At 38.0% G+C, this 26814-nt stretch overlaps 3 protein-coding genes across 5 annotated transcripts in view; 1 reads left to right on the top strand and 2 right to left on the bottom strand.

Moving 5' to 3' along the window:
- Positions 1–1599: 1599 nt before the first annotated feature.
- Positions 1600–17838, bottom strand: LOC107744440 (V-type proton ATPase 116 kDa subunit a-like). 2 transcript variants are annotated; one of them, XM_016558094.1, is made up of 20 exons: positions 17647–17838; positions 14934–15012; positions 14120–14217; positions 13481–13618; positions 12948–13045; positions 12545–12671; positions 12236–12318; positions 11717–11810; positions 8597–8809; positions 8158–8308; positions 7877–8016; positions 7561–7718; positions 6238–6328; positions 5954–6072; positions 5648–5858; positions 5441–5560; positions 5249–5366; positions 3265–3384; positions 1983–2154; positions 1600–1898 (listed from the first exon to the last, which is right to left on the bottom strand). In XM_016558094.1, exons 1-20 carry the CDS (start codon positions 17740–17742, stop codon positions 1796–1798), a joined length of 2529 nt encoding a protein of 842 aa, XP_016413580.1. In that variant the 5' UTR covers positions 17743–17838; the 3' UTR covers positions 1600–1795. The 2 variants fall into 2 exon arrangements, with proteins under 2 accessions (XP_016413580.1, XP_016413579.1); XM_016558093.1 differs by lacking the exon at positions 17647–17838 and adding an exon at positions 15570–16327 and having other exon boundaries at positions 3265–3382; positions 5250–5366.
- On the top strand, positions 16517–20540 carry trmt2a (tRNA methyltransferase 2 homolog A). The gene is made up of 12 exons (XM_016558097.1): positions 16517–16644; positions 17015–17649; positions 17845–17953; positions 18153–18334; positions 18515–18629; positions 18732–18847; positions 18913–19024; positions 19231–19353; positions 19425–19500; positions 19585–19701; positions 19793–19889; positions 20228–20540. The coding sequence occupies exons 2-12, from the start codon at positions 17021–17023 to the stop codon at positions 20358–20360; spliced, it is 1809 nt and encodes a 602-aa protein (XP_016413583.1). The 5' UTR covers positions 16517–16644; positions 17015–17020; the 3' UTR covers positions 20361–20540.
- Positions 19291–26814, bottom strand: part of LOC107744441 (microprocessor complex subunit DGCR8-like) — a 10190-nt gene continuing 2666 nt past the window's right edge. Inside the window, exons 5-16 of one of the 2 annotated variants that reach the window (XM_016558095.1) lie at positions 25761–25903; positions 25329–25662; positions 25044–25241; positions 24853–24954; positions 24349–24447; positions 24157–24239; positions 23953–24053; positions 23721–23827; positions 23463–23590; positions 22851–22964; positions 22550–22681; positions 19291–19368 (exon numbers count right to left, since the gene is read on the bottom strand). In XM_016558095.1, the coding sequence (XP_016413581.1) occupies positions 22598–22681; positions 22851–22964; positions 23463–23590; positions 23721–23827; positions 23953–24053; positions 24157–24239; positions 24349–24447; positions 24853–24954; positions 25044–25241; positions 25329–25662; positions 25761–25903 (1493 nt within the window). In that variant the 3' untranslated portion in view covers positions 19291–19368; positions 22550–22597. Of the gene's footprint in view, positions 19369–21120; positions 22682–22850; positions 22965–23462; positions 23591–23720; positions 23828–23952; positions 24054–24156; positions 24240–24348; positions 24448–24852; positions 24955–25043; positions 25242–25328; positions 25663–25760; positions 25904–26814 lie in introns of those variants that run through there. The other variant, XM_016558096.1, reaches the window with a different exon arrangement.

Genomic DNA, 26814 nt, shown 5'->3' on the forward strand with positions numbered 1-26814 from the left:
TTCGACGAAGGAGCGTCCGGAGGGCTTGCGGCAACCACATGTGACGACCCCGGGCTGGACTCCGCTTTGTCCATGGTGAAAGTTGATGTAGTTTCGCTTTCACAACGAAGCACACAGCGTCTCCACGACATGGCGGCAGTTTCAACAATACTACAGTGAGAATAAAAGTTACCCTTCTTTCTTTGCGTGAACATTTGGGCGGCGTTATGCAAATCTTCCCACATCGTGACGTAGACATGTGGGGGCGTGTTAGAACGAGCCGTTTTAGGTAGGCGTGGTTAACTCTTAACTTTTATAAAGAATATCTCTTTGGTTTTGAGACTTTAGTGTTTGCAACTTTACAGATCTTCTTTAGCTTGTAACACTCCAAAGAGAAAGGAAAAATTGAAATCGCATCATATGACCCCTTTAAAAAAAAGCCAAATCAATTGTTTGTGAATTCAATTAGGAATAAAAAGTTGTTACAATTTCAGAAAAGAAACAATTAGGTCTTACAAATGGACGCTCTTTTTGGTGACACTGTATTAAAGCCTTTGCTCAAAAATGATATCAAATCGAGTCATTTAATCAAACAGTTTTATTACCCCAGCTTCACAGGTTTGATTTTATTGTGTAATGTTAATATAGAGCTCATATGCAAAATGTGGAATGTAAACAGACCCGTCAAACGATAGATAGAAATCAAAGCAAGTACTGTTAATAAATTTTAAAAAACTGGAATGAATTCAGTGGCTCACAATCCACACACACCAAAATCTCACATTAAATTCAAGAGTTTAAAAAAGGACCATTCTGGAGAAGCTGAACAGAGTAACTGAACAGATCTGCAGGTTAAAAATCACTAAAAACATCGCCATTTATGATACAATTAAAAATAAACGACTGAGAGTTTCGCCCTGAACAGCAACACAATGATACAATGCATTTCCTCATTAAATGAATTCAATTCTAAATGACTTCATCTGAAAAATTCAATCCACCACCCACCCATCAGAATACATTCAGCATATTAGGCACGTAGAAATATCTGAGCCTCCTGTGGGCTAGAAGAGGTTCTTGAGGAGATTTTTCAAACAGAAAGAAGATCAGCTGCAGCAGGATTTGAAACAAACTATACAGCCCAACAGAAACGAGATCTGGGCTAATCAACATGAAGAATGAACACATTTGGGCTAACACTGCTCAAATTTGGAGCAACAATTAGGCAAGTCATTGTTGCCCTTTCTGAGCATCTTGTTGCCAACATCTGAGAAATACTGCGCCCAAATGTACGAACTCCTGATTGTGTTATATCTGTTGTTATCGAAGCACAGTTCCATTCAACACTATGAATGAACTACATGAGCCATATGGAGGATGAAAATGCTGGAATTTAAACAAGCTGTTAAATCACTTGCTCAACTGCCAATGAACAAAAAAGTTAAACCTCAAAGTCACTCATGGAATGTGCTCAGCTATGGAGAGTCAACGATCTCTGCACAGTCAACAGGCATGACAGAAAAATGATATTCACAAACAGCACTTTTGTGAAGCGCTAATACATTCAACACGTAAAAAAGCACTCAAGAGTCCTATTTACAGTCCAGAGCTGTTGCTTTATCTCAGCGTGTTTGTGTTACGGTTGCATGTCCCAAAATGTTCAAGCATCTGATGTGGCTCAGTATTGTCAATGCTGATCTGGTATCTCCCTATAAAGAGTATTTGGTTGGACCACTTTGGCATGTAGTGCAACATGTAAACCTGTTCAAATGAAGCTCACAGATCTGCTCTGGTCTGGTGTTTAGCGTGCCACAGTTCACAACAACCCCTCGTTATCAAAGCTGGTGTGCAAGAGAGAGAAGGCAAATGGCACAAACTTGACGCCAGCGCCGCTATAGAACTTATTCTGGAACTCCACCCTGAGGAGAGAGAGGTGATTTCAGTTTGAATCATTCAGTATAAATTCATACTGTGTTTGAATATATACTGAGGATTGTACTGACCAGTGGAGTCTGAGAGCATGAAGGAAAGCTGAAAGTCCCTCCATCACCAGCAGGATGGACACAGTGAGGACAGCAAACAGACCAAAAACAGGCACCAGGAACACAATGCCCACACTGGTGTCCACACGCAGACCCACCCGCATCACCATCGCCCACAACACTTCAGAGAGCTCTGGATCACAACAAAACATGTTCAGCATTGCTTTATTTTAAATAAAGCCGTTTTTAAAAGGCCTCTAATTGTCCAAAACAATCATTTACAGGTCCTATATAGGCTAAACATTTCACCCAGTATTTCTGCTGTAATTATGATAAAGCGTGTTCAAACTCGTGTTCAAATATGTTTCAAACTCTTTTATTAACACACATTGGATGTGCTGAATATATTAAATTAATCACAAATTTAACTATAAAATTGTATAGTCGTCAATAAAAAAATGAGGAAATATTTCAGTTTACAGATTATTTTTTAAAAAATTATTAGATAGTAGGGCTGCACGATAAATCGCATGCGATATTTAACGCGCATCTTGTCAGAAAGCCGGTTCTGTAATCAGCGGTAAATCTCCATCACGTGCGGGCTTTCACATTGAGCAGCATGAACTACACAGAGCCGTTGTTCTCTGACGAACTGCGCCAAAAATCGCACGAATATGAACGTGGTTTTGCGCAGCTCGTCAGTGAACAACGGCTCTGTGTAGTTAATGCTGCTCAATGTGAAAGCACGCAGGTGATGGAGATTTACCACTGATTACAGAACGGCTTTACTGACAAGATGCGCGTTAAATATCGCATGCGATTTATCGTGTAGCCCTATTAGATAGTCATTAAAGTAGTGCTGGGCAGTATTACAAAAAAAATTGTATTACGGTATTTTTAAGAATTTGGCTTCAAGGTATATCACTGTATTTTTGTCTTTGCATGCCTGGACCGTTGTATAGGTTTATAGTGGCTTATTTTACGGTCAGGATTACACAGGGAAAAAAAACAAACATTATAACGTTAAATACAAATTTACGATCAAAAACGGTGGTAATTAAATACATTTATAAACAATTTAGTTCATATTTTAAAATGTAATCAAATGAATTTAGTGATATTCCTTAAAAATAATGTTTTCAGTATTATTATTACTATTATTATCATAATTACTTTAAAAAGAACATTCTATTGTTCAATTATTAGACAAACTTTTATTTTGGCAGGTTTTAATGATGACCTTTGATTTCTGGGTGTTTTATAAACTGTATTATTATTTACTACACTGAAGGGTGTTACTCACGGGCATGTGCCAGGCTGAGAGCCCACAGACGAAGGTAAGACGCAGTGTTAGAGATGCAGCCCAGGCAGTACTCTATAGTGTGGATGGACTGATGGAGGAAGACATCAGCAAAATCAAACTGTGGAAGAGAGGAAACTTTGTTAGGCTCATAGGGGAAGTAGTTTATTCACACCAAACGATGCACGGAATTAGTTTTAAATTAGGGGTGCGCAATATGAACAAAATCTTATAAAAGTACTCATATCGTGCTATATCACGATAACGATATATATCACAATATAGTTATTTTTGCTTTTAATATGGTTTTTATGTTATCAAAGTTTTTGATGTCATAGAATTTTCATAAATCTTGTCACCCGTGTCAATTTCACAGAAAAACTAATTCAAGCCTAAAAAAGGAAAAACTCAAGCTCACTGAAGGTAAGTAACTAATTTCAAGCAACAGGACAAAAACTACAATAAATAAATGCTACATACTAGGGCTGTCAAAAAAAAAAAATCTAATTTCGAATATTCGTCGAATTTAAAATAAAAATCCACATTCAAATGCAAAAACGTTGCATTCGAATTTTAGGTGTGCGTCAGGCAGCCTTATCAGTGGAGCACGAAATGTGACGACGATGTAAGTGTCATTACATTTTAATGCTTTTCTTAGCCTATCCAGTTGAAGCCACTAGATGCGGCGCTGCTGCGTTGTTCATTCAAAATATTGCAGAAAAAGAGAACAATCAATGCGGGGAAGATGTTGTTTACATCAAAACCGAAACCAAGCCGTTCACACAGAACGCATATTTATCGCATTTTCTAGAGGGACATCTATCACCGTTGCACTCGCGTCTCGCACAAGAGAGCCGCATGTTTAAAAAGCTATGTAAAATTAATGTAAGTTCAACTTTTAAAAAACATGTCTCAAGACTTTATGGCGGTTTTCCCCATCCCACTGCATCTCGAAGTTTTTAAATGAAGAAAGTACTCTGTGATTGGTTTTTGGTCCTTTATATTAAACTATACATACATGCACGATGCTGTTTTGTTTCTAATTGTTTAAGCAACTTTATTAATTATATATGGTTTATAAACATTATTTTAAACATTATGCACTTTTTTCAAAGACAGTCGTGTTATTTTATTATGCTTTGAAGAATCATGCATAATATTTTGCTCGATGTGCCCTCTTGTGGCCTCAGGAGAGAAGCCAAAAGCTTTTTTTCCCCCTAACTGAAATTATGCCTTTTAAATTCGAATATAATTCGAATATTGATAATATTTAAGTAAAAAATTTGAATTTAGTTTTTCAGCCATTTTGACAGCCCTACTACATACATTGTATAAATTAATCAAAAACACTGCATAGTTTTCACTGTGTAAATTAAATTTCGTATTAAGTTACAAAAGTGATTTAGTCAAGAGCAATGAGAGATTTTCTCTCTTTTGTTGTTTGATTAACATGAATGACAGACAGCAGGAATATTAGACTGCTGTCACTTTAAGAACTACCCAGATCCAATATACTGTTACACGTTTTCTTTCAGCTGTTTACTGTTTCACTTAAGACCTAAATTACTGTGTTTATGAGAATACTTGCAAAGACAGGCATTTTCATATTCAGTGGTGTGAAAAAGTGTTGGCCCCCTTCCTGATTTCTTATTTATGTGTATTTAACCGTACAAGGCCAATAAAGCAACAAAAATACTCACATGCTCTATGTGCAGCAGATTCATGTAGGATTCATGCAGATCGTGCTCAGAACAGTCTCATAGACAGCGCATGCATATATAATGCTGTTGTTTGCATTTAAACAGCTTAAAGTCACTCGCTTAAAAATGTGTGCAAACAATACATTTCGTGACCACAGTGCACTGCAACTTGATGTGAGTGCATAACCGCAATAAAGATCATAGTCCAAAATCTCTACCGGTTGACAAATTTCTACCGGTTAATCATGTCTACCGGTATATCACCCACCCCTATTCTGAATGTCTTACCTCTGATTGGCTGTCAGAGCTGGAGGAGTGGCTGTCCAGACTGGTGCCCTCCTCCACATCATGAGCATGCATGAGAGAGAGCTCCTCCTCACTGCTCCGCCGTACACGCTGATAACCCTACAGAGAGAGAAACTCAGCCAACGGCCTTCAGCCAACTGCAGAACACACACTAACAAAACAAAGATCCTCACCCGGTACATGCTCAAGTGGTCTCTGCCCTTGTGTTGCCAGTAGAGGTAGAGAGGTTTGCCCAAGAGTAACACAGGCACAGAGAGCACAGCCACAATCAGCAGGAACACCTGAAACCCAGCCTGTGGGAAAGAGGGAAAATACATGTAAAGAAACACAGAGGTGCATGTAAAGTGGAATGGGTGCATGTACTGTTCTTTCAGTCCCACCTGCCCTGGGTAGAGGGGCTGACTGGAGTCCCCCTGCATCAGGAACATGTTGATAAAGTGGATGAGAATGCTGGGAGCTGTCTGAGAGTCTCTGACTGTGAAAAACAGCCACTTATAAATGATCATGAAGACCAGATAGCCGAAGAGGCAGAGCAGGAACAGCAGCTCAGGAATAAATATCAGGTACAGATTGAATGTCCGTCTGAAGTGCCTGAACAGAAGAACATATGAAGTATTAGAAGGATCAAAGTTATACATTTGAAATGGATGAAATTAAATTCGAAAATATCTTTTAAAACGTCTCACAGGTGATTGAAAACGCCAAGGACGACTCCAAAAGTCATGTGGATTATTCCTATGATCACAGACATCTTCATCTTATAAGAGTTCAGGAAGGTGAGACGGTTGGATGCCAGGTTCCAGATCTACAGAGTGCAAATAAAATATTCTTAAACTTCATTTTATAACGATTAAAAAAAATCATAGCTTGTCATTCACCCATGGAACCTTTCACCCACTGTTACTTGTTTTTATGGTGATGTGATAGTTTCGTTTGATAACACAGTAATAAAATGAAGGCAGAGACCTACCGGGTCAATGCCCAGAGGATAGGCCCCTTTAAAGACTCCTGTGACGTTTGGATCCAGTGCAAGGAAGCTATTTGAGTGGAGTGTGCTTGGACTTGAGAGAAAGAGAAAATGAAGATCACATTAGAGCCACATACTGTACATGAGAAATCTCTGTGCTTGCTGTTGTTCCCTACGGTGAGGTAATAAATGAAATTGTGATGATCATCTGCATAATTTCCACATAATTACACTACAACTCACCAAGGCTGCATTTATTTGATCAAAAATACAATAAAAACAATAATATTGTTAATATTACTACAATTTATAAATGTCTTTACTGTCACTTTAATGTGCCCCTCCTGAATAACCCAAAACTTTTGAATGTTGGTGTATATAGAATAAACCTCTTCAAACATAGCATCATGAAACACACAGTCATTGTTAGAATTGGCTTCCTCTTATGTGTGAACTCGAATTCAACTGCCAGGATAACAACTGGCTGTACAAAGAGCTGATAAATGAAATGTGCTTTAGTAAAGCCTTGATTTCATCTCTATGGAAACAGGAAAGGTTGTACCTACATTTCAAAATATTTGTTAGATACAGCTATGGAAAAAATTAAGAGACCACTGAAAATTCATAGTTTCTCTGAATTTGCCATTTATGGGTATGCGTTTGAGTAAAACTATTTTTGTTTTATTCTGTAAACTACTGATAAAATTTCTTTCAACTTTTAAATAAAATAAAATGTCATTTAGAGCATGAAATGACAGTTGGTCAAAATAACAAAAAAGATGCCATCTTCATATTTATTTTTAGACAACACAATACCAATGTTTTAACTTCAGGAGAGTTAAGAAAACAATACTTGGTGGAATAACCCTGATTTTCAATCACAACAAATGAAAACATTTGTTATTGAAATGTAATTTTCTTGAAATTATTTTATTGGAAATTTGGAAGAAATGTTATCACACCTTTATAGAATAAAGCCCCGTTCACACCAAGAATGATAACTATAAAGATAACGATATTAGCGTCCACACCAGCGAATTATATCGTCTGTTTATTCTAAGCGCACATGCGTCTGCCGCTTAAAATTCTTGAGCTCGTTACAGCAGGATGGATTCTTACATTTTACTCAAACTCATAGAATTTTCAAGTGTTCTCTTTGAGAGAACTTTCTTCCTGAGATTTTTTTCCATAGCTATAAAGAAATTTATGATACTACATTTAAAAAAAAAATTTGCACACTACATACTGCATAGTACATTGTTCTTTTTTCTATTTTTGCTTAAATAAAGGATGCCGTACACAATATTTTGTGCTTTGGACACTCACCTCCAGACTCCAGGCACAAACATAGCGCTGACGTTCCACCCTGAGCCGAACAGGTTGAGTGATTTAGAGAAGCAGTCATTGTATATTAATCCAGTGTAGACTGAAAATATACCCATCAACAGGATGATGTAACGGCCCTCGAAAAAAATGTTCCAGATCTAAAAAAATAAATAATAATAAAGTAACAATGTTAATCAAACTATAACAAAATTAACAAAAACAGTCAACTAATACTAGACTAAATTACTTTTAACAACCATGTCTAAATGAATTTCAGAAGAAAATGAACACCGTCATAACAGCAAGCTGCATGTACCTCATTTCTGGTTTTCTTCAGTTTGCAGTCATTCTCATAGAGAACCATCCACAGAGCAAACAGCGCCATGATGATGCCATGCCCGAGGTCTCCAAACATCACAGCAAACAGGAAGGGAAAGGTAATGATTGTATATGGAGCTGCGAGGAGGTGTGATAAAGAAGAAAGATTACATATCTTATCTAAGAATATTATGTATGAAGCATTGAGGGCATGTTAAAGCTGCTAACATTGTCAATTTTAATGTTAATACTTAGTGCTTTTAATCGCTACCCTCTCACCTGGGTTGACCTCTCTGTAGCTGCTTACGCCGTAGGCATCCACTATATTCTGAAAGCCTGAGGTAAACGTGTTGATGCGTATGAGGGTTGGTGGAGTGTCATTGCTTGGGATACAATTGACAAATGAGGGAACTGTTGCTCCACTCTTCCTCTGAAGGAACAAAACAACAGAGTTAAAGGGATAGTTCACCCAAAAATGAAAATTTGTGCGTCGAAGACTGACACGGAAGAGAAGAAATTGTGGAACAAATCAGATTCATTGGTGAAGATTTCATCAAAAATATCTTAATGTGTGTTCTGAAGATGAATGAGGGTCTTACAGGTTTGGAACAACACATTTTCATTTTTGGGTGAACGATCCCTTTAAGAGATATGTGCACAATTATTAAATCAGATGTGTCTGAATTAGTGCACCTTCGAAATAATGTCAAGTACTCACCGATCCATCCTCTAGAGCTCTCTGAAGAGCGGGCAGATCATTTACGGGACACCACACCTCAGCTATGAGGCACTTGTTTGTGACATCAAAACTGCAGAGGTTAAGGATGTGATATATGGCCTTCATTTTCTTAACCTGGATCACCCAAACGTACACAGACTCTGAGGCCTTGATCAACACCTGCCTCAGGTAATCCTCAGTCCGGTGAAGAACCTACGAAGAAACAATGGTTTCAAGAGCATGTTCAAAACTATGTCAAGCTAAACCATTTCACATGTAAAGTTTTAAGTGTGAAACATAACATATAGTGGTTCAACCAGGAGGCTTTGGCAAACTTCAAAGTGGGCAGCAGGATGACTTAAAATGAATGCATTTACTTATTTATTCATATATTTATTTATTTTTAAATTGTGTATTAATGTAAAGCTCTGTAATAATACTAATTACATGCTTTATTGAAGAACAGAGAGTTTATGAAATTTCTGGAATCACAAAATTAATGTAATATATTTCTCAGTTTGTGTGGATAAGATTTTGAAAACAAGCTTTTTGTCATAATTACAGCAATAAATATTTTAGCCTGTATGGGGAACTTAAATAAATAAATGTGTATTTCCCCCCAAGGTCAGCCATACATGGCATTTTGTTGCCCTGGTTTCTGAACTGTGTTCTCATGAGCATTTTGCTGTGCTCTTCAGCAAACATATCTTCAATCAATCAAGGAATATTTTCTAGGCACAGAAACAACCCAATTTACTTTTCATGAAGGATTGAGTGAGCCGTTCTCTTTTCATAGGTTTTGAGAGGAACAGTGAGTTTGAACAAAGTATCGAAAAATGATTTAATGGTGCCTATAGTCTGTGAGAAATTTGTCCACAGCCTAGACCTCGTGAACATCATGTGCCGAGTTGGGCCACTAACACAATTTTCTTTCTCTCTTTTACAGAGCAGTCACAAGCAAACTTAAATGCCCTCAAACCTAACCTGCCCCCCCCTACATTCCTCCACTGCATGGCTGTCTAGAACTGGTTAGAAAAGATTAGTTACAACACTAAATCCAAATAATTCTAATGTAGATTCTATTATGTACACTTTCTGCTCTTTTGGTTGGAGTATCTGAAGTACCATCCACTGCTAAAGACAGACAGAACGCGATCAAGCCCTTCTACAATTGCAGCCCATCATTTATTACTGTGCATGACACAAAACTCCATAAACCTTCATGCATTTCATTACTATAATTCCTGTGTTAAAAAGTGTTATTTCGAGGAATTCGCACTTTACTCAAGCACTATTGAAACAAGAAATTTGCACTTTTTATTCAGTTAAGAAAAGAGATATTTTGCTTCTCTGAACTAACAAGTGAGATCATGTCTGTGTGAATTTTATTAAACTTTTATTGAAAACAAGCAATAAAATCTGTATTACAATTAGCTGCTGAATTTAACAATGTCAAGTTACAGTTTCTAGGACAGAGGTTTCAGTTTACCGTCTGGTGTGTCTTACAGCCTTCCCTGGTAAGGACTAAACTGTGGTTATACAGGATGCTTGAACATTTTGTGCATCAAAGTTGCTTTGAGTCAACCTCAACTGTCCCCGATTTCATCAGTCAGTTTCAAAAGACGTTAAAGTACAATTAAACATGAATGTTTTTTTTTTCATCTTTAATTAAGATTAAGCTGAGCTTATTAGTAACTAAGATAAAGGTAAAAATCAGTCAGTAAATGACCAATCACACTAGTGAGAGCACACTTACACCCTCATCATGTTACACACAGTCAAAGCAAGAAAAAGTGTGCGTGTCAAACTGTAACAAGGGTGAAACTAGGGGTGGGCGATATGGCAAAAATATCATATTACGATTATTTTTATTTTTTATTTTTTTTAAATACCACGATTCACGATTTTATCACGATACTTGGTTATATTGGTTTTACTATTTTGCAAGTTGTCTGAGCATTACAGCCAAACTAATTTCCCTATTATAAAGACAAAGCATTTCAAGGTAACAAAATATTAAAAAAAGAATGTCAGAGTTTTTGGCTAAGGTGGGCGAAGATAAAAATCTTTCATTATTTGATCTGCTATTAAAAAATAAGAACAAAGATACACGTTACAAATACACATAATATACAAATATAACAGTGCTTTATTTTCAAGAAATTGAATGAACAAATATAAAATTAAATATATAGACTAAATAGATTTATTATTATTATTATTATTATAGCAAAGCAACTGTATTAAAGTTCTTCAGTCAAGATTAGTGAGTGATTTTTCTCTTTGTGTTTTGTTGTTTTATTAATAAAGGAATAGTTCACCCAAAAATAAAAATTCTGTCATGTCTGTCAGATCTGTTTTAAACCTGCATGAGTTTCTTTCTTCTGCTGAACATAAATGTTATTTTGAAAAACGTGAAAAAACAAAGAGTTGCTGGTACACAGTGACTTTCATAGTATTTTTCCTACTAACAAATTTAATGGGGACCAGCAACTGTTTGGTTACCCACGTTTTTCAAAATATCTTCTTTTGTGTTCAGCACAAGAAATAAATTAATACAGGTTTGGGACAACATGTGAGTGAGTAAATAACGACAGAAATTACATTTTAGAGTGAACCATCCCTTTAATGACAGTCGGCAGCATGTTTAGTACTGTCCCTTTAAGAGCTGCACACATCTAATATACAGGCACGTATCCGACTTTCTCTCAACTGTTTACTTTCATTTTAGACATAACCAACTGAGTCTGTATGTAAACCTTCTGTGTTTTGACAGTATTAGCGCAAAAGCTAACTTAGTCCAGAAATCAGGAGCTGTTTGACAGGGTTTTTAGTGCACGTGCTTCAGCTGTACCCCCTCAGAAAAAGCGCACGTCAGAACAGCGCGTGAATGAAATGATTAACGGCTCTAAAGCAGATGCAAATAATGTACTTTTGTGACTGTGAATAAGTGCAGTGTCCTGAGACGGAGGCGCCAGAACTGCAGCTGACAGAATGTGCGCTGTAGCACGATACTACGATATTTCTTCAAAAGCAGATCGTGGAGACATTTTTATCGTCCACGATCAAAAAGCATCATATCACACACCCCTAGGTGAAACCGAGCTCATCTGGACTCACCGTGAGCAAGTCCTGAATGCGTGTGCGGAGCCCCTCCACCACATCTGTCCTCTCCTCATTACTGTTGGGGTATGGGTACAGATGACAGTGGTAGCTATGAAAACAAAAACAATATTTTCAAAACCCCAGCACTTCTACTTTCTCTTAAGAACAAAAATGCTCTGAAAGAATTAAAATAGATTAAGAAATGAAAGCATGAAGCTTCCCCTAAATGTAACAGGGAACAAGCTATTTATAATCTTTATGAAAAAGGAGCACTGTGACGCAATCAGTTAGCGCGTTGGTGGTTAACTGCCCCAGATATGTGGCAGCTTATGCCGAGTTCACACTGCACGATTTTCAAAGACGTCGCATCACTGTTGGTTTCACACTGAACGACTATCTGGGGTAGAATTCAGTTGTTGCTGTGTTCACACTGCACGATGGAACGACGACAGGAGGTCAAAGTTATTTAAACCAGACTGATTAACAGAATAACCTCAAGTAGAATGTAGGTAGTTGATTTAAGAGCTAAGTTACCAGTCACAAATCTTCTTAACTTTCTGTCCAATCTGATCTCCCCAGTAGGAGATGAGAAACACCACACTCCTGGTTGGCTCCCCCTGACAAAACAGACAAACTAGAACATCTTAAAAAACTTAGATATTCCCATTTTTGTTATTATTATTTTTAATTGAATCAAGCATCCAGCATTACAGTAAAGGCTAAACTGACCACAAGAAAAGAAACAAATGGTTAAAAAAAAATAAGATTTAGCCAAACATTTTTGTTACAAAAACAACATATAAAATCAAACTACAGTATGTTGGAGATGCCAACTAGTCTCACCGTAGCAGGGTCCTCCAAAAGCCCATCTACCTCCGAGTAGCTGAGGATGGTGTAGCCCTTACACACTCTCCAGAGCATTCGCTCAAACGCCTCGATTTTTACGCTCTGGATGAGCCCAGAAATGAACCTGTGCAGGAGGGACAAGAAGAATATGAGCTCCACTTTACAACACTAACATGAATTCAAAAACACAGGTTTTGTGTGCTTTTAAACATGCATACAAGAAACAGGATGTTGGATAAAAAAAAGATGATTTTAAAAGAAAAATCAGTTTGCATGGAAGGTGTGCAACAGGAAACTGTGCTGATGGTGAAAATTCTTTCACATTAACTGTTGGTGAGCCAAAGCAGGACATGGGCAAGAGCAGTATACTTTCAGCTTTATATTTTTAAACACTGCTCACCCAAGCTTGGCTCCAAGCCTCTGCATGCTGGTGTAGTCCATCATGGGTTCTTTCTCTAGGAAGGGAAACTCTTCATACTGAACCTGTGACGGCTCCCTCTGCTCATACACAAGCAAAAACCCAGCAAGAGATTAGATTCACACAACGCCTCTGTGATCAAGAAGAAGTCATCAAGAGTTAAGCCTATTTGTAAAGCCACTGCTGGCTCCTCGCAAAGTTCTGGCAGTCAGTGAAAATCAGGTGACTCCAAATCACCTGCGGGATTCCCACAGTCCTTTTCTCTGGAGATGAATTCCTTTCAATTACACCAGAGAGGTCGAACATGATACCAAAGACATCAACAGACAAACTGCAGACAGTACACTGAGCAAGAGTTTTAAAGATATTTGATTTACAAAGAGCTGTTTGCTTAACAATATTAGTGATATAATGAAGAACAAAAGCAGGCCAAATCTTTCCACCAATCAGACGTTTCCTGTTTCTTTTGCTCAAACAAATGTTCCAAACATTTGACAGGGAATCACATGACCTACCTCTGCACTGCGGTGCACAAAGTTGCGTGTGATGCGTAGCATGTGTGTGTACTCAGTCAGTTCCAGAAGGTTCTTCTGGAGTTTCTCCTTGTTCCTGGTGACCTCACTCAGCTCCAGTTCCAGTCTCTGAAGCTGCTCCTAAACCGAACACACAGGAATCGGTAATAACTAAATATCAGCAGTCATATATCAACGTTTTAAGCGCACTGACATTGAGGAAAGTGTTCCTGAGAGAGACCTAGCAGGGAACTGAAAAAAAGGATTTCAACGACTTCCAATACATGCGATAAAATTATTAAATGAAGGTTAAATCCCAATTCAATAGGCAAATATTTTAGATTTACATTTTGAATGACAAACATTCTATCAGCAGACATTTTCAAACTTAAAGGGGTCATATGATGGGATTTCAAGTTTTCCTTTCTCTTTGGAGTGTTACAAGCTGATTGTGCATAGATAAGATACAATTATTTAACAAAATGTCTTGAACTGAGCTAAGCAGCCATAAAAGAAAGAAAACAGAAGCAGAAACTAGGCAACTGGCTGTGAGAAAACAGAACAGAAAAGACATTTGAATGTGTCTGAAAGACCAACTAATCACAAGAGTTAAACAAATGAACAGCGCTGAACTGATCTCACCATTATGACCATCACATGTTTGGGTAATGGTGCAGCTGGGTTCACCTCCCCTTCTGGCAGTGGGATGTCTTCTTTTTTGATTTCCCGCAGAAGATACCCTGTTATACAAGTCCACTTTGAGTTCATTCTGTTGATTTACTTTGGGGGATTTTAATTAGCTTTAATGTCTGTTTCTCAAGTGCCATCACATACCAATCTTAATCTACTGAATTAACCTGAATGCACTGTTTATAAACTCTAAAATTAAATAACCTAATGGTCCTGCCCATCACTCATTCACAAATATTTTAAAGAAAAATTCCTATTTGTACTACAACTGTTTTTGGTAATAACTCAACCATCATGAACATGCTTTGTGTTCAGAAAGTACTAAGACTATCATTTTGAAGTATGCCCTTATTAAAGAATTTAATGAATTTAAGTTCATCTAATACGTTTAATTTAGTACTGTCAAATGATTAATCGTGATTAAATCGCATGCAAAATAAAAGTTTTTGTTTACATAATATATGTGTGTATATTCATTATATATATATAAATACAAACACATGCATGTGTATATTTAAGAAACATATGTTGTTTATATATTAAATATATTTATATATAATATAAAATATAAGAATATGAATATATAAATGTATAAACGTAAATATTTTCAAAATATATACTGTATGTATGTGTGTGTGTATTTATATATACATAATAAATATACACAGTACACATACATATATAATGTAAAAAACAACTTTTATTTTGGATGCGATTAATCGCGCGATTAATCGTTTGAGAGCACTAGTTTAATTTAAGTTTTTACCCAGAATCCTCTCCATTTCTTCACATCTCTTGATTTCATTGACAAACTTCCGCTGAAAAGAGTTCACACTTGGGTTAAGCTGGAAAAAAAAAGAGCAAGAAAATATATATCAAAACAGATCCAGGATGACTGGAATATTCTACACATATTCAAAACATTCTATACTAATAAATTCAAAACAATACCTTTAATACTAGTTAATGCAATAAAATATGAACAATAATAATGTTAATAATAATAATTAAGAAATAATAATTAATTGAAATATGCATTTCTAACATTTCTTACACTTAAAGTTAAACATTATATAAAACTATGTTTGTTAATGACTTAATAATGAGAGTAAAGAACACAAAGCGTGCCAAAAATTAATGCATTTTTGAAGCATACCAACAGTTTATGTGGGTATCTGACAGATGCGAGCACTTATGTTATTCCAACAAATGAACGACGTCAATTAAAGACGTAGAAATGTGTGGGTGGTCTGGTCTACGAAAACCTAGTGTGCCGAGTATAGCTCGACAGCTTTCTTATCACATCGATAGCCAACGTGCGTGAAGCTGTCAGCTCAGCACTATCCAAGTTAATATTTCAAACAAGAAATACGCATAAACAAGACGCTATACACCGACTTACGTCTCTGAACTCCACCAGCCCGAGTTCGCCGAGTTCACTGATGCAGTCGTATGCGGATCCGGACTGCAGAAAGAGCTGGGCCAGACACATCTCCTCACTCCGAAACAACGAACCCATCCTGGCAAAACACGTCTTTCCACACCAGAGTGGGGTTAAGAAGTGTTAAATTCCCCGGGCGGTGAAGTTTAGGGTAAATAAAATCCTACAGGTCCGGGATAGAGGCTGGATGGACTCCCCCTGTGGGGCGGACCGAGCTGAATGGACCGATGGATGGATGTCAGCGCTGTGGCTCTTAACTCCAGCTGCTTTATTTATCAGTGACACGTCTCCCGTCTCCAGCAGCCACATCTGACCACTGAAAACCCCGCTGTTAGTCGTTATTCTAATCAAACCCAAATCTCCAGTACTGCTGGGTCGTCCATCCCTTGTTAAAGTTCGGCTGAAGTCCTTCAGAACCGATTCTGAATAAGCGCGACTTTCCTCAGTAATTTGCGCTGTCTTCGTATCAGATAGCAGCGAGCTAGACAGCTACTGTCGAAGGTGCTTGGCCTCTCATTCAATAATCTGTCAGTTCATCCCCCGGTGATAATTTTAAAGACAATCACGTAATGTTTAACAGCACTTGTTAGTCATTTGCGCTTTTCTCTCTCTCTCTCTCTCTTCCGAACACGAACCTTTCCAGCCAAAACTTCTTGGTCCGTCAGAGTAAAGACTCGGCACTTACTTTCGCCAGTTTTGTTACACTTCAAAATAAAAGTCCCAGCTCTTTTGCGCTAGACAAAATTAAGCGCTGCGCTGGAATTAAATAAAATTAAACGTTTAAACGCAAAGAATTTTGAATATTGTTTGTGATCTAAATTTAAGTAGTATATTTAAAACAATTAGTCTTACACAGCTAGATTTGACTAAATAGAGGAATAGACCTTAACCGGCGTTCCCACAATACGCTGCTTTTGACACGTGTTTCTAAAGATGGCAGCTTGCGTGCGTGCATAACAGCATAGTGCTTTTAGAGCTCCTTAATGTTTCATAGTGAAGAACACTGACTGAATAACAAGGAGATTTTACATTACAGGTTTGTTCAGACGGTCTAAAGATATATCAGAATTAACTTCGCTTGTGATTTGTTTGGCATTTAATCGTCTTAAAAATATAGTCTGTTTTTTTAGCCTTGTAGTGTCCATTAGTTGGCACATAAACATGTCAATTCACTTATGTATTGGGGTCTTAGATGCTGTAACTGGTCACTATTCCATTTGTTTTTTAATGGTCCTGTTCTGTGGGAAAGTAATTATTAAAGTAGAAATACACATTTACACAATTGCACCGTGGCACATTGCAGAACACTGCTGAAACTGATTTACTGAACATTAAGATCACCTATTTGAATACAAAATGAAAAAAAAAAGAAATCTAATAATATGTTCTGTTGGCCTTTGATGCAGGACAAAATGACAGACGTTGCTCTTGACAAGACTGATCCAGCTGGTTCATTACCCAGCACAGAGAAAGAACCAGATGACGTAATAGAAGAGAAAACCCAAGAGAATCCGCCAGCAACCGCAGCAGAAGGAGAGGGTGCAGCAGGTGGTGTGTACCGTTACATCAAAGGAGATCTCTTCACCTCGGAGATCTTTAAAGTTGAGATTCAAAACTTGCCCAAGTACATTGGTTTTAATGACCTGAAGAAGTTCCTCAACAAGCATGGGATCAATCCTCACAAAATCAAGCTGTTTAGCAAACAGATGTTTGCCTTTGTCACTTTTAAGAATCAGGAGGAAAGGGACAAGGCCATGAAGGCAGTGCACGGCATGCAGTGGAAGAGTAAAGTGCTGAGTGTACGGCTGGCCAAGCCCAAAGCTGATCCCATCCTCAAGAAGAGGAAACAAGAGGAGGAAGCGGAAGGTGGACAGCCTGGTGCAAAACGTGCAGCCGGTAGCCAGGAGGGAGAGGAGGATGAAGAAGAGCCTCTCAATATCCAGATTGCCAATGCTGTGACACCCTTGTGGAACGTGCCTTATGAAGAACAGCTGAAAAGGAAAGAGAAAGAAGTTGAAGGTGTTCTCCAGAAACTGACCAGGTATTTTCTGATGGGTCCGGTGACATGCGTATGCATGGATAGCTTCCAGATGTTTCTTTTATAAATAGCAAAAATAGATAAATTGCATGACATTGTCAAACATATAGTTCATACATGAGCTTCTAGTAGTATAGCAAAAGCTGGTCAGTAAAGTTTAACTTCAATATAACCAGCCTCCTTGATACTTGTTCTCAGAGAAATTGGCAACAACAACAAAGCCATGCTTCCCTGGTTGTTTGTTCAAAAAGAGAAGTACAACAAAATATGCTGCCCACTCGAGGCCATACGACCATCACCTGTGCAGGTAAATCATCTGCGCTCACATAAATTATTCTAATCACAGTCACACTTTAATTAACTCACAAAATAACTATCATAAAGTATGTGAAGGGTTGAATGAACAATAAATGGATGCATAATAAATAGTTTGTTTAATACAGTCTGTGGAAATAGTATGATTGAATGTGATTTGTCATTATCTAATAAAGATTTTGTCCTTGCAGACGGAGTACAGGAATAAGTGTGAGTTTGTGATTGGAGTGGGAGCAGATGGAGAGGATAAGACAGTGGGCTTTCGTTTAGGCAAGTATAAAGGAGGATCCTGTGCAGTAGTGAGTCCATCAGAAACCACCCATGTATCTTCTGAGGCCAAGAGGGTTGTGCAGGGCTTCCAGCAGTTCATCAGGTAAATGAAATAATTCTGTTGTTAACTGTTGATTACGCCTAATGTGCATCCAAATCTAACCATATTTATGAAGTCAAATGAGTTTTTTTTTTAATTCCAGGGGTAAAGTATTTGTCTGCATTACCCATCAGCCATTGTATATGTATTTATTAAATGATTTTGTATTGATATTCTGAACAGGACAACTCCCTATGCAGTATACAGTCCAGAGACTTATGAGGGTCATTGGCGGCAGCTAACAGTCCGAACAAGCAGGATAAAGCAAACAATGGCCATTGTTTTCTTCAATCCACAGGTAAGAGATTTATTCAGTGGTTGCTTTTGTGTCCACTTTAGATGTTGGTTGTGGATCTATTGTTACTGCTGCATGAAATATTTACTTGTTTAAACAACCTAGAAACTCCAAGAAGAAGAAATTGAGGAACTGAAACAAAACCTGCGTCAGTATTTTACTGAAGGAGAAGGAAAAGAAAGTGCCATCACTTCATTGTATTTTGTGAGAATGGGACAAAGGTAAGACCCCAAATTTAGATTTTAGATGACTTTACACATTCTTTTATTAATCTGCATCAACCCAGGACATCTGCGGGTACAGAGGACCTGCCATGTGAACACGTGACTGGAGAAGAATGGATTCACGAAGAGCTTCTTGGACTAAAATTCCGTATCTCTCCACACTCATTCTTTCAGGTGAACCTCCTGACAAATTGACTGTTATATAATTTCTTGAAAATTAATACTATGCTTGATAAGGCACCAGGCAGCTGATTCCTTTAAGCCATCGTGTATGTGATTCAGAATATTAGGTACAGGATAATAATACTGACTTTCAGTTTAAATGTCCTACGTTAGCGCTATTGAAATGTTTATAATATTATGATTTTTGATACTGCCAGACGAACACCCCTGCTGCTGAGGTTCTGTACTCTGCTGTGGGTGAATGGGCACAGCTGGACCAGGACAGCACTGTGCTGGATGTGTGTTGTGGAACAGGAACCATCGGCATCTCGCTGGCAAAGGTGCGGCGTTTGCTTCTAAAAATATGAGTAATGAACAGAGCAACAACGAAAACAATTGTGTGTGTTAACAGAGAGTGAAGAAGGTGATTGGCATAGAGTTGTGCCAGGAGGCAGTGGATGATGCTAAGGCTAACGCTGAAGCTAACGGTAGGCCAGAATGTCATTATCATTGCCTTGTTTTTCTCTCTCTTTATCTCCCATGATATACTCACTTCAAATGTACATTTTCAGGGTTGACCAATGTGGAATTCCACTGTGGAAAGGCTGAAGATGTGTTCCCCACTGTTCTTAATGCTGTTGTGTCCCCCAACGTCACAGCAATCGTTGACCCTCCGAGAGCAGGGCTACGTACGTACAGTACTCCCGAACGTAACTTTTGACTTTTAGGCATGGTGTTTTGTTTTTAAGTTCTCTGCCCAAATATTCTCATTCTTACCAGATTCCAAAGTTATTCTAGCAATCAGAAGAGCAGAGCATCTGAAGAGACTCATCTACGTCGCCTGCAATGCCAAAGCAGCGATGAACAATTTTATTGAGTAAGTTCATTATTTTCGGTTTAAAGTGAACAATAAATTACACATCAAATTCAGGATAGCAACATCCAAACTATTGTGAACTGATTGCATTTTGATGGGCATTACATATCAGAATGGCGGTGGTTTGAGTGAAAAGTTGAAATATGAGAGAAATGCGTGACATCAGCCAAAAGGGAAATCAGAGGCTTATTATATTTTGATAAGATTAAGACAACAAACCTTTTTCCTGGCTCAAAAAAAACAAAAACCATGGCAAATTATTTCAGGTTGACTTTCTTCTGAAAATATAAAATATTCCCAATTAACTTTATTCTAAAACGTATATTTATGTCTTGAAGTCTCTGCAGAGCTGTTTCTAACCGTGTGCGAGGAGCCCCTTTCCGTCCAGTGAGAGCTATGGCTGTTGACCTCTTCCCCCAGACCATGCACTGTGAAACCATCCTGCTGTTTGAAAGAGTGGACTACAGCTGACACTCAAACCACAGAAACCTGAAGCTCTGTTATCTTCATCATCTATTATGCCAGCACGGCTGTTTCTCTTTCATTTAAACACATTGAGTGAAATTCAAATGTTCACTTTTTCTTAGAAGTTCAACTGACTTCAAAGTGCTCAAACCATTACCACATTTTTGTACAGGTTTCTTTTTTTTCTCTCTTGTTTGCATTAAAAACAGCACAAGACATCAGTTTCTGGTCATCAATTTATTTGCATAAACAAATCACTGTGCCAGCGATCATGTCACATGAAAAGAATTTTTTTTAGGCAGCTTTACTTGCAGCCAAATCATCCAACATTAACCCTTCAATGATAGCGACTGAAAAGCACGCATTTCTTCACACAATTAATACACACTTGGCAAGACTGACAGGACAAGTCGTACACTCCAGACGTGTATTGGGAAAACATTCTCTAAGAACTCTTAGTATGGCAGCAGCCTTGTGCTCATGGAAAACAGGAAAGTGCCTTCACAAACGCAGTGAACATTCAGAAGCACACAAACTAAAATACTAAACTCAATGACAGTGCACTGCAGTTTTTTTAGTCGCTGTCCCAAGAAAACCTGATTTTTCCCCCCCCACTCAGTGTGTTAAACAGACTTCCTGTCAGACCTTAAGGCCAGAATTCCCCCTCTCTTCTCCCATTATAGTTTGAGGGAAGTGGTGGTTTTCTTCAAACAGGGACCATATTTTAATCCAGCAGTTATTGCATTTTTTTAATATATTTTGTTCCATATATGTTTATATACATTTAATGAATGCAGCAATATTCTAAAAAAAATGCATAAGACTTAAAGCTTTGGTTCACACTGTTCTTCAAGCTATTGAATATAACGACATGGTCTGATTTTCTTCGAGGTATGGAGTTACCACCTTTGTTTTTAGGTAGACTGCCTTATGAAATAATGAATAAAGTTCAAACTATTTAATACACCACTGTGATAACATCTGAACAAAATGTGCACACAATCACCCACCGCAGCAAATGACCACAAAACCATACCGAAAAATTTAAGACAAACACAAAAAAAAAGCACATGCGTAGAAGGCATTTTTTCCCCCTAAAATATCAATGCAAGAAAGCAAGCATCACTCCACAGCAAATACATAATGTATAGCATCACAAATGCAGACTCAAACAAGGCGCCATCAATAAAAGAGGAAAAACTAAGGCAACATATACCATTTTTTTCCTACTGAAGATTGCCAACCAACCTCTAATGCAAGTTAGATTATATCAGAGCATAACGAAATGTAAAAATACCAAAAAAAACATAGCTTAAGTAGCGCGCACTAGCATCCTGTCTCCCTGATGTCTTGTACCTCTACTAACTACAGTACCTCAAACACTTGTGCTTGTGTTTTCTCTGCAGTGCTTTCTGAATAAGTAGAGCAACTGATCAAGGTAACCATTGGCATACATCACTCCTTAATTAAAACAAAAACACAAAGGTTGTTCATTCCACTCAAGCAAGTAAGTGCATTTCTTAACAGCAGTTGGAAGTGTGCACATGAAATGCTTTAGAAATACAACATTTAAATGCTTCACATGCCAATAAGAACTAGACATGGCCACTGAAGAAAACCAACACACTTTAAGCCATTATAAACCCTATTTTCCAGATAAAAGATTACGTGCACTGAATGAACAACTCTGCATGCCACAAAAGCAGACATAAAGGAACAAATCCCTGTAAAATGACAGGCATATCTGTTCAAACGCATCAGTTATGAGTACCGAGATAGTCTGTCTCTGAAATCTGTGGTTCCACAGTAAATATGAAATGAATTTGCCGTTTAAGAAGGGAAAAAGCAACATTTTATTAACATCTAAAAGCCACAAACTTAAAAGCATCTATAATACTTCACATACATCATTTGTATGATTCTCCTCAATATAGGCATATTATTGTCAACAGCCGTCATTATATTTGTGCACGTTCAGGTGCAGAAGTGCACCTGGAGGTATTTAATGCTCATTCTACCTTCCCTTAGTGCATGTATATGACTGTTACCTAACCCATACTTTATGGGCAATAACTGGATTGGGAACGGAGCTCATTAATCTGATAAAAATGTAACTAGTATTGCCATTTTGCACTGCAAAGTAATGCATAAGTCAGTAATGGTACGATGATGACCTTTTGTTATAGAACCATTACCATTGGTCAGTGCTATCTGCTAACACAAAATGCTGGACAAAGGGTTTGCTAGACGTCAACAGTACACAGAGGTTCACTGCCAGGTTGAGCGGACTCCATTATAGTCATCTTCGGCTTCTTTCTTGCCTCCTCCTGAAAAAACAATAAGACACAAATGTGTGAACACTAGAAAGCTTTTTAAGCTTTTTAGCTGTCAATTTACGGAATTTATTATGGTCAGCTGGATGTTTTTAATCTTTAGCCAACTCCATTTATCTGAAGAGCAAGATGTGTCTGAAAGAGGACATATTTGCAGCTGTACCCTTTCTCGAGCCAGCTTCATCATCTCTTCTCTTAGTTTGTTGAGGATGTGAAGATTTGGCTTGTTCTTTTTGGCATACTGCTGAAGCTCAATCACGCTCTTATCCGAGTTCTCCTGAAGACGACAAGAATCCAACATTAACTTCTCAATCACACAAACAAAAAGAAACATTACTCTCATGTTTAATATCTTAAAGGGGTCCTATTATGCTCTTTTACAAAGTCTTGATTTTGTTTTGGGGGTGTACTAGAACAGGCTCTCATACTAGGTTGTTCGAAAAACACCTTATTTTTCACATATTTTAGAGAAGGCAACGAGTGTTATCACAGTGCAGCTCAACCAGGTCTCGTCCCATTCGTCGATATTTGTGATATCACAAATCCCGGAAAATATGCGTTGTAGTCTAAACGAGTCGTTCGGTGTAGTTTTTGAAAAGTGATTTCTGTTAAATAAAGTATCTCCTTTTGAAGTGGACTTTGAGCTTTGTAACTTTGCAGACCTTTTTTATGCTCAAACAGCAACATCACAGACTAACTTAAGTTGAAAAAGTGAAAAAGCATAATAGGACCCCTTTAAAATGCAGATTATGTTTCGACAAAAGACAGCGCCGACCTTCTTAACCATCTTGTTGCTTTCTCTGCCGTACATGCGCAGCAGTGAGCCCCAGTTCTTCACGTGAGGATGAAGCATCTGAAGAATCTTCTGTGATGCCAGCTGCTTTCCAACCCTCTTATTTTTACCTGCAGTCAACAAGAGCAGTATTAGGAATGTGGCTTGAGATTAACCTGCAGAGTGGACCAACATTTAGAATTTCTGAAGTATGCCATTGTGAAATGCTCTGAATGAAACCTCTTAAGCATGGATACTCACACCAGCCGCGTACAGTGTGCTTCCCACATGTCATGACATATTCACTCTTTTGGTTCTTTCCTGGAATCACCTCAAACTTGATGCTGGTGTCACCCATGCCATGGTTTCTATAGAACAGACGACAGCAGATCTTCAGCTGCTTTTCAATCAGACATGACATTTCAAGGACCCACGGTTATATTAACATGCATTTCCTGTAATACAGAGTGACAGACTCTCTATCACAACATACCTCTTAAGGCACTCATGAAGGATCTGATATGGTGAGAGTAAACCTGCTTTGTTGGTCAGCTCATACACCCTTGAATCTTCAATATTGATATGATTAAAATACTGTGGGATCGGAGAAGGAAATAAACATCCATAAGTACAACAAAGAACAAAACTCTGATCAAACATAAAAATCTGTCATTTCACTCAGAAAGAAGAGCAGTACCTCCAGTTCATCTCCTTCTATAGGCTTCTCCTCAGACGTCTGCTTCACAAAGTCAGGAATAAGGATCTCCAGTGTTGCTCGAGCTGTCAGAAAGAGAATGACAATATAAATACTTATGTTCCCTAATAAAACGTTTACAGCAATCTATTCATGAAACATTAAGGACTCAGATGAAGATGGGGGAAAAGGTACCAGCTTTATTCTTGGCGAGTTTTTTACTACTTGCTGTTCCTGTGCCATATGTAACACCGTCTATAATGACTGAGGCTCCGAAGGGTTCACTTGGGTTTTCTAGGTAAACAAAACAATTACATTAAAAAAAAAAAAAGAAGAAACCAAACACACACACATGCAAAGTAAAATCGTTATGCCACAACAGGCAATTAATGCGATTTTATCATGGTTAGAGAGAGCTGTTAGTTACATCAAGCCCAAAATGTCTTTAACCAAACCATTCGGCATGGCCTTAAGTGGTTTATTGCTTTCACAACAGCATTATAACACATTTTAAGTACATTGATTAAAAAAAATAAATAAATTCTGCCGAGCGAGCTCATTAGCACAACTGTAAATGATACTGCAGATATGCAGACTCAGTACACAAATAACTCAACATGCGTTTATTAGTGGCTATTTTTTCACAGCTTCAAACAGCTTCTCAATTACAATTTTAGTCTTATGCATTATGCTACTTACCACATTCAAAAAAGTTGTAAACTGGTCGCACTTTGAGCACTCTTTGCATATACTCGTGCAAAATGCACACTTCTGACTTCCCGTTGGGGTTGATGACAAACTCTGAAATATAAACACAGTCAGTCTTGTTAAAACACCACGTGTTGTGTACTGCTCAATTCACCAATGCAATGACTCATAGAGACAAGTACCTTTCTTTGTGGGGGCATCTTGTACGGACAGTGTGATGAGCTTCTGATTGGCTGGTAGGATGGGCCTCTCAGACTCGGCCTGCTTCCTCTTCATGTCCCTGTTGAACTGTCTGCGCTCAGCCCATGTGCGAAACTTCTTAACCGTCACTTGCTCAAAATCAAAGCACTTCTCTAGGTAGCTTCTAAACTCCTCAATGTCTGGGATACAAGTCACGAGAAGAGAGTTTACAAACCATGTGGATTTTAAAGTGATGCACAGGAGAGCGTGAAACCGCATCCTCTTACCAACAGACTCATCCTTGCACACCTCCACCTTGGCTCTGACCTGGCCCAGCGCTCCCTGTGCAATATCATTGGCTTGGCTCTCCTTCCCCTCTGAAGATCCTCCTGGCTCCATGAGGTCAAGATCTGGATCTTCTGATGTTGGTCTGCCGGTCGGTTCTTCTGTGGCAGTAGAGTCCGGTTCATCGACTCTCTCCAATGGGATGCCCTCCTCACCAGATTTCACTGGAGACACCTCTGCAGACGGAGTCACCTCTCCATTTTGTTCCCGTTCTTCTACTTCCTTCATTTTCTTATAATGCAAGCAGGGAATGCTACTGGTTGGTGGGTCATGTTTCTGGGGGGGAAATGAGTAGAATACAGGGATGAGGTGCATGAGAATGCAAAGCACTCAATTTGTAAACAGAATTATCTTAGGGGAGCCAAACCATTTACCCTAATGCTTCCTGTTCCAAGGAAGTAAGGTCTAGACCAGGTGACAACTCTGGTTTCCCGGTGGAGGTAGACTGGAATGCCAGAGTTATGGAATGTCATGATCCACCCATCGGGTAACGGCTCAGTTGGTGGACGCCCACGACCTTAAAAATAAATAAAAACTAGTCAGATCAATACCAGCAACAACAACCAAAAAAAACTACAGTCACCTAGAATCCCATGTAGGTTTTTATCTTGTTTGAATCAGTGTTATCGTTAACAAAAATTTAAACATGTTTAAAAAAAAAAAAAAAAGTATAAAAGGAAAACCTAAAAAAAACATTAAATGGAACAAACATAAAATCAAAACAAACAAAGAAAAATGCCCACAAATTACATAGTCTGATTCTGAATATACACTATTCAAAAGTCTGTTCAAAAGCCAGAAATTATCACAATCACCAAGGATGCATTAAACTGATCAAAAATGACAGTTAAGACTTTCACATTGTTACAAAAGTGTTGTTTCAAATAAATGCTAGACTTCTGAACTTTCTATTCAATAACACATCCTGGGAAATGTATCATTTTCCACAAAAATATGAAGCAAGTGTTCAACACTGACAAGAACTTTTTCCTGAGCACCAAATCAGTATATTAGAATGATTAATTTTTAAATAACTAGAATTGTAATTTTAAAATTATAAATATACAAAAAAAAAAAGTTACATATACGATAATAAAAAGTTACTTGAAATATTAATATCAAATATTTACTGAAGTAATTAAACACAGTCTTGGTGCGTATAAACAAACCAATTTTACAGACTTTAATACAGTTTGTGTATTTGTGTTTCAAATTTTATAGAATTTTTTTATTTTATTTTTACAAAATTTGTTAAAGGGGTCCTATTATGCTCTTTTACAAAGTCTTGATTTTGGCCAATAGAGCGCCACCAACAGGACCTGCTCCTCGTCCTTCCTGTCCTTGCACAGCTGTGCAAGAAGGCTCACTGGGAGAAACGCATACTTGCGAAGGCCCCGCGGCCAGCTGTGTGCCAGTGCGTCCGCGCTG

The sequence above is a fragment of the Sinocyclocheilus rhinocerous genome, unplaced genomic scaffold (assembly GCF_001515625.1).
Source record: "Sinocyclocheilus rhinocerous isolate Xijiao unplaced genomic scaffold, SAMN03320098_v1.1 scaffold196, whole genome shotgun sequence".
NCBI classification, from domain to species: Eukaryota; Metazoa; Chordata; class Actinopteri; order Cypriniformes; family Cyprinidae; genus Sinocyclocheilus; species Sinocyclocheilus rhinocerous.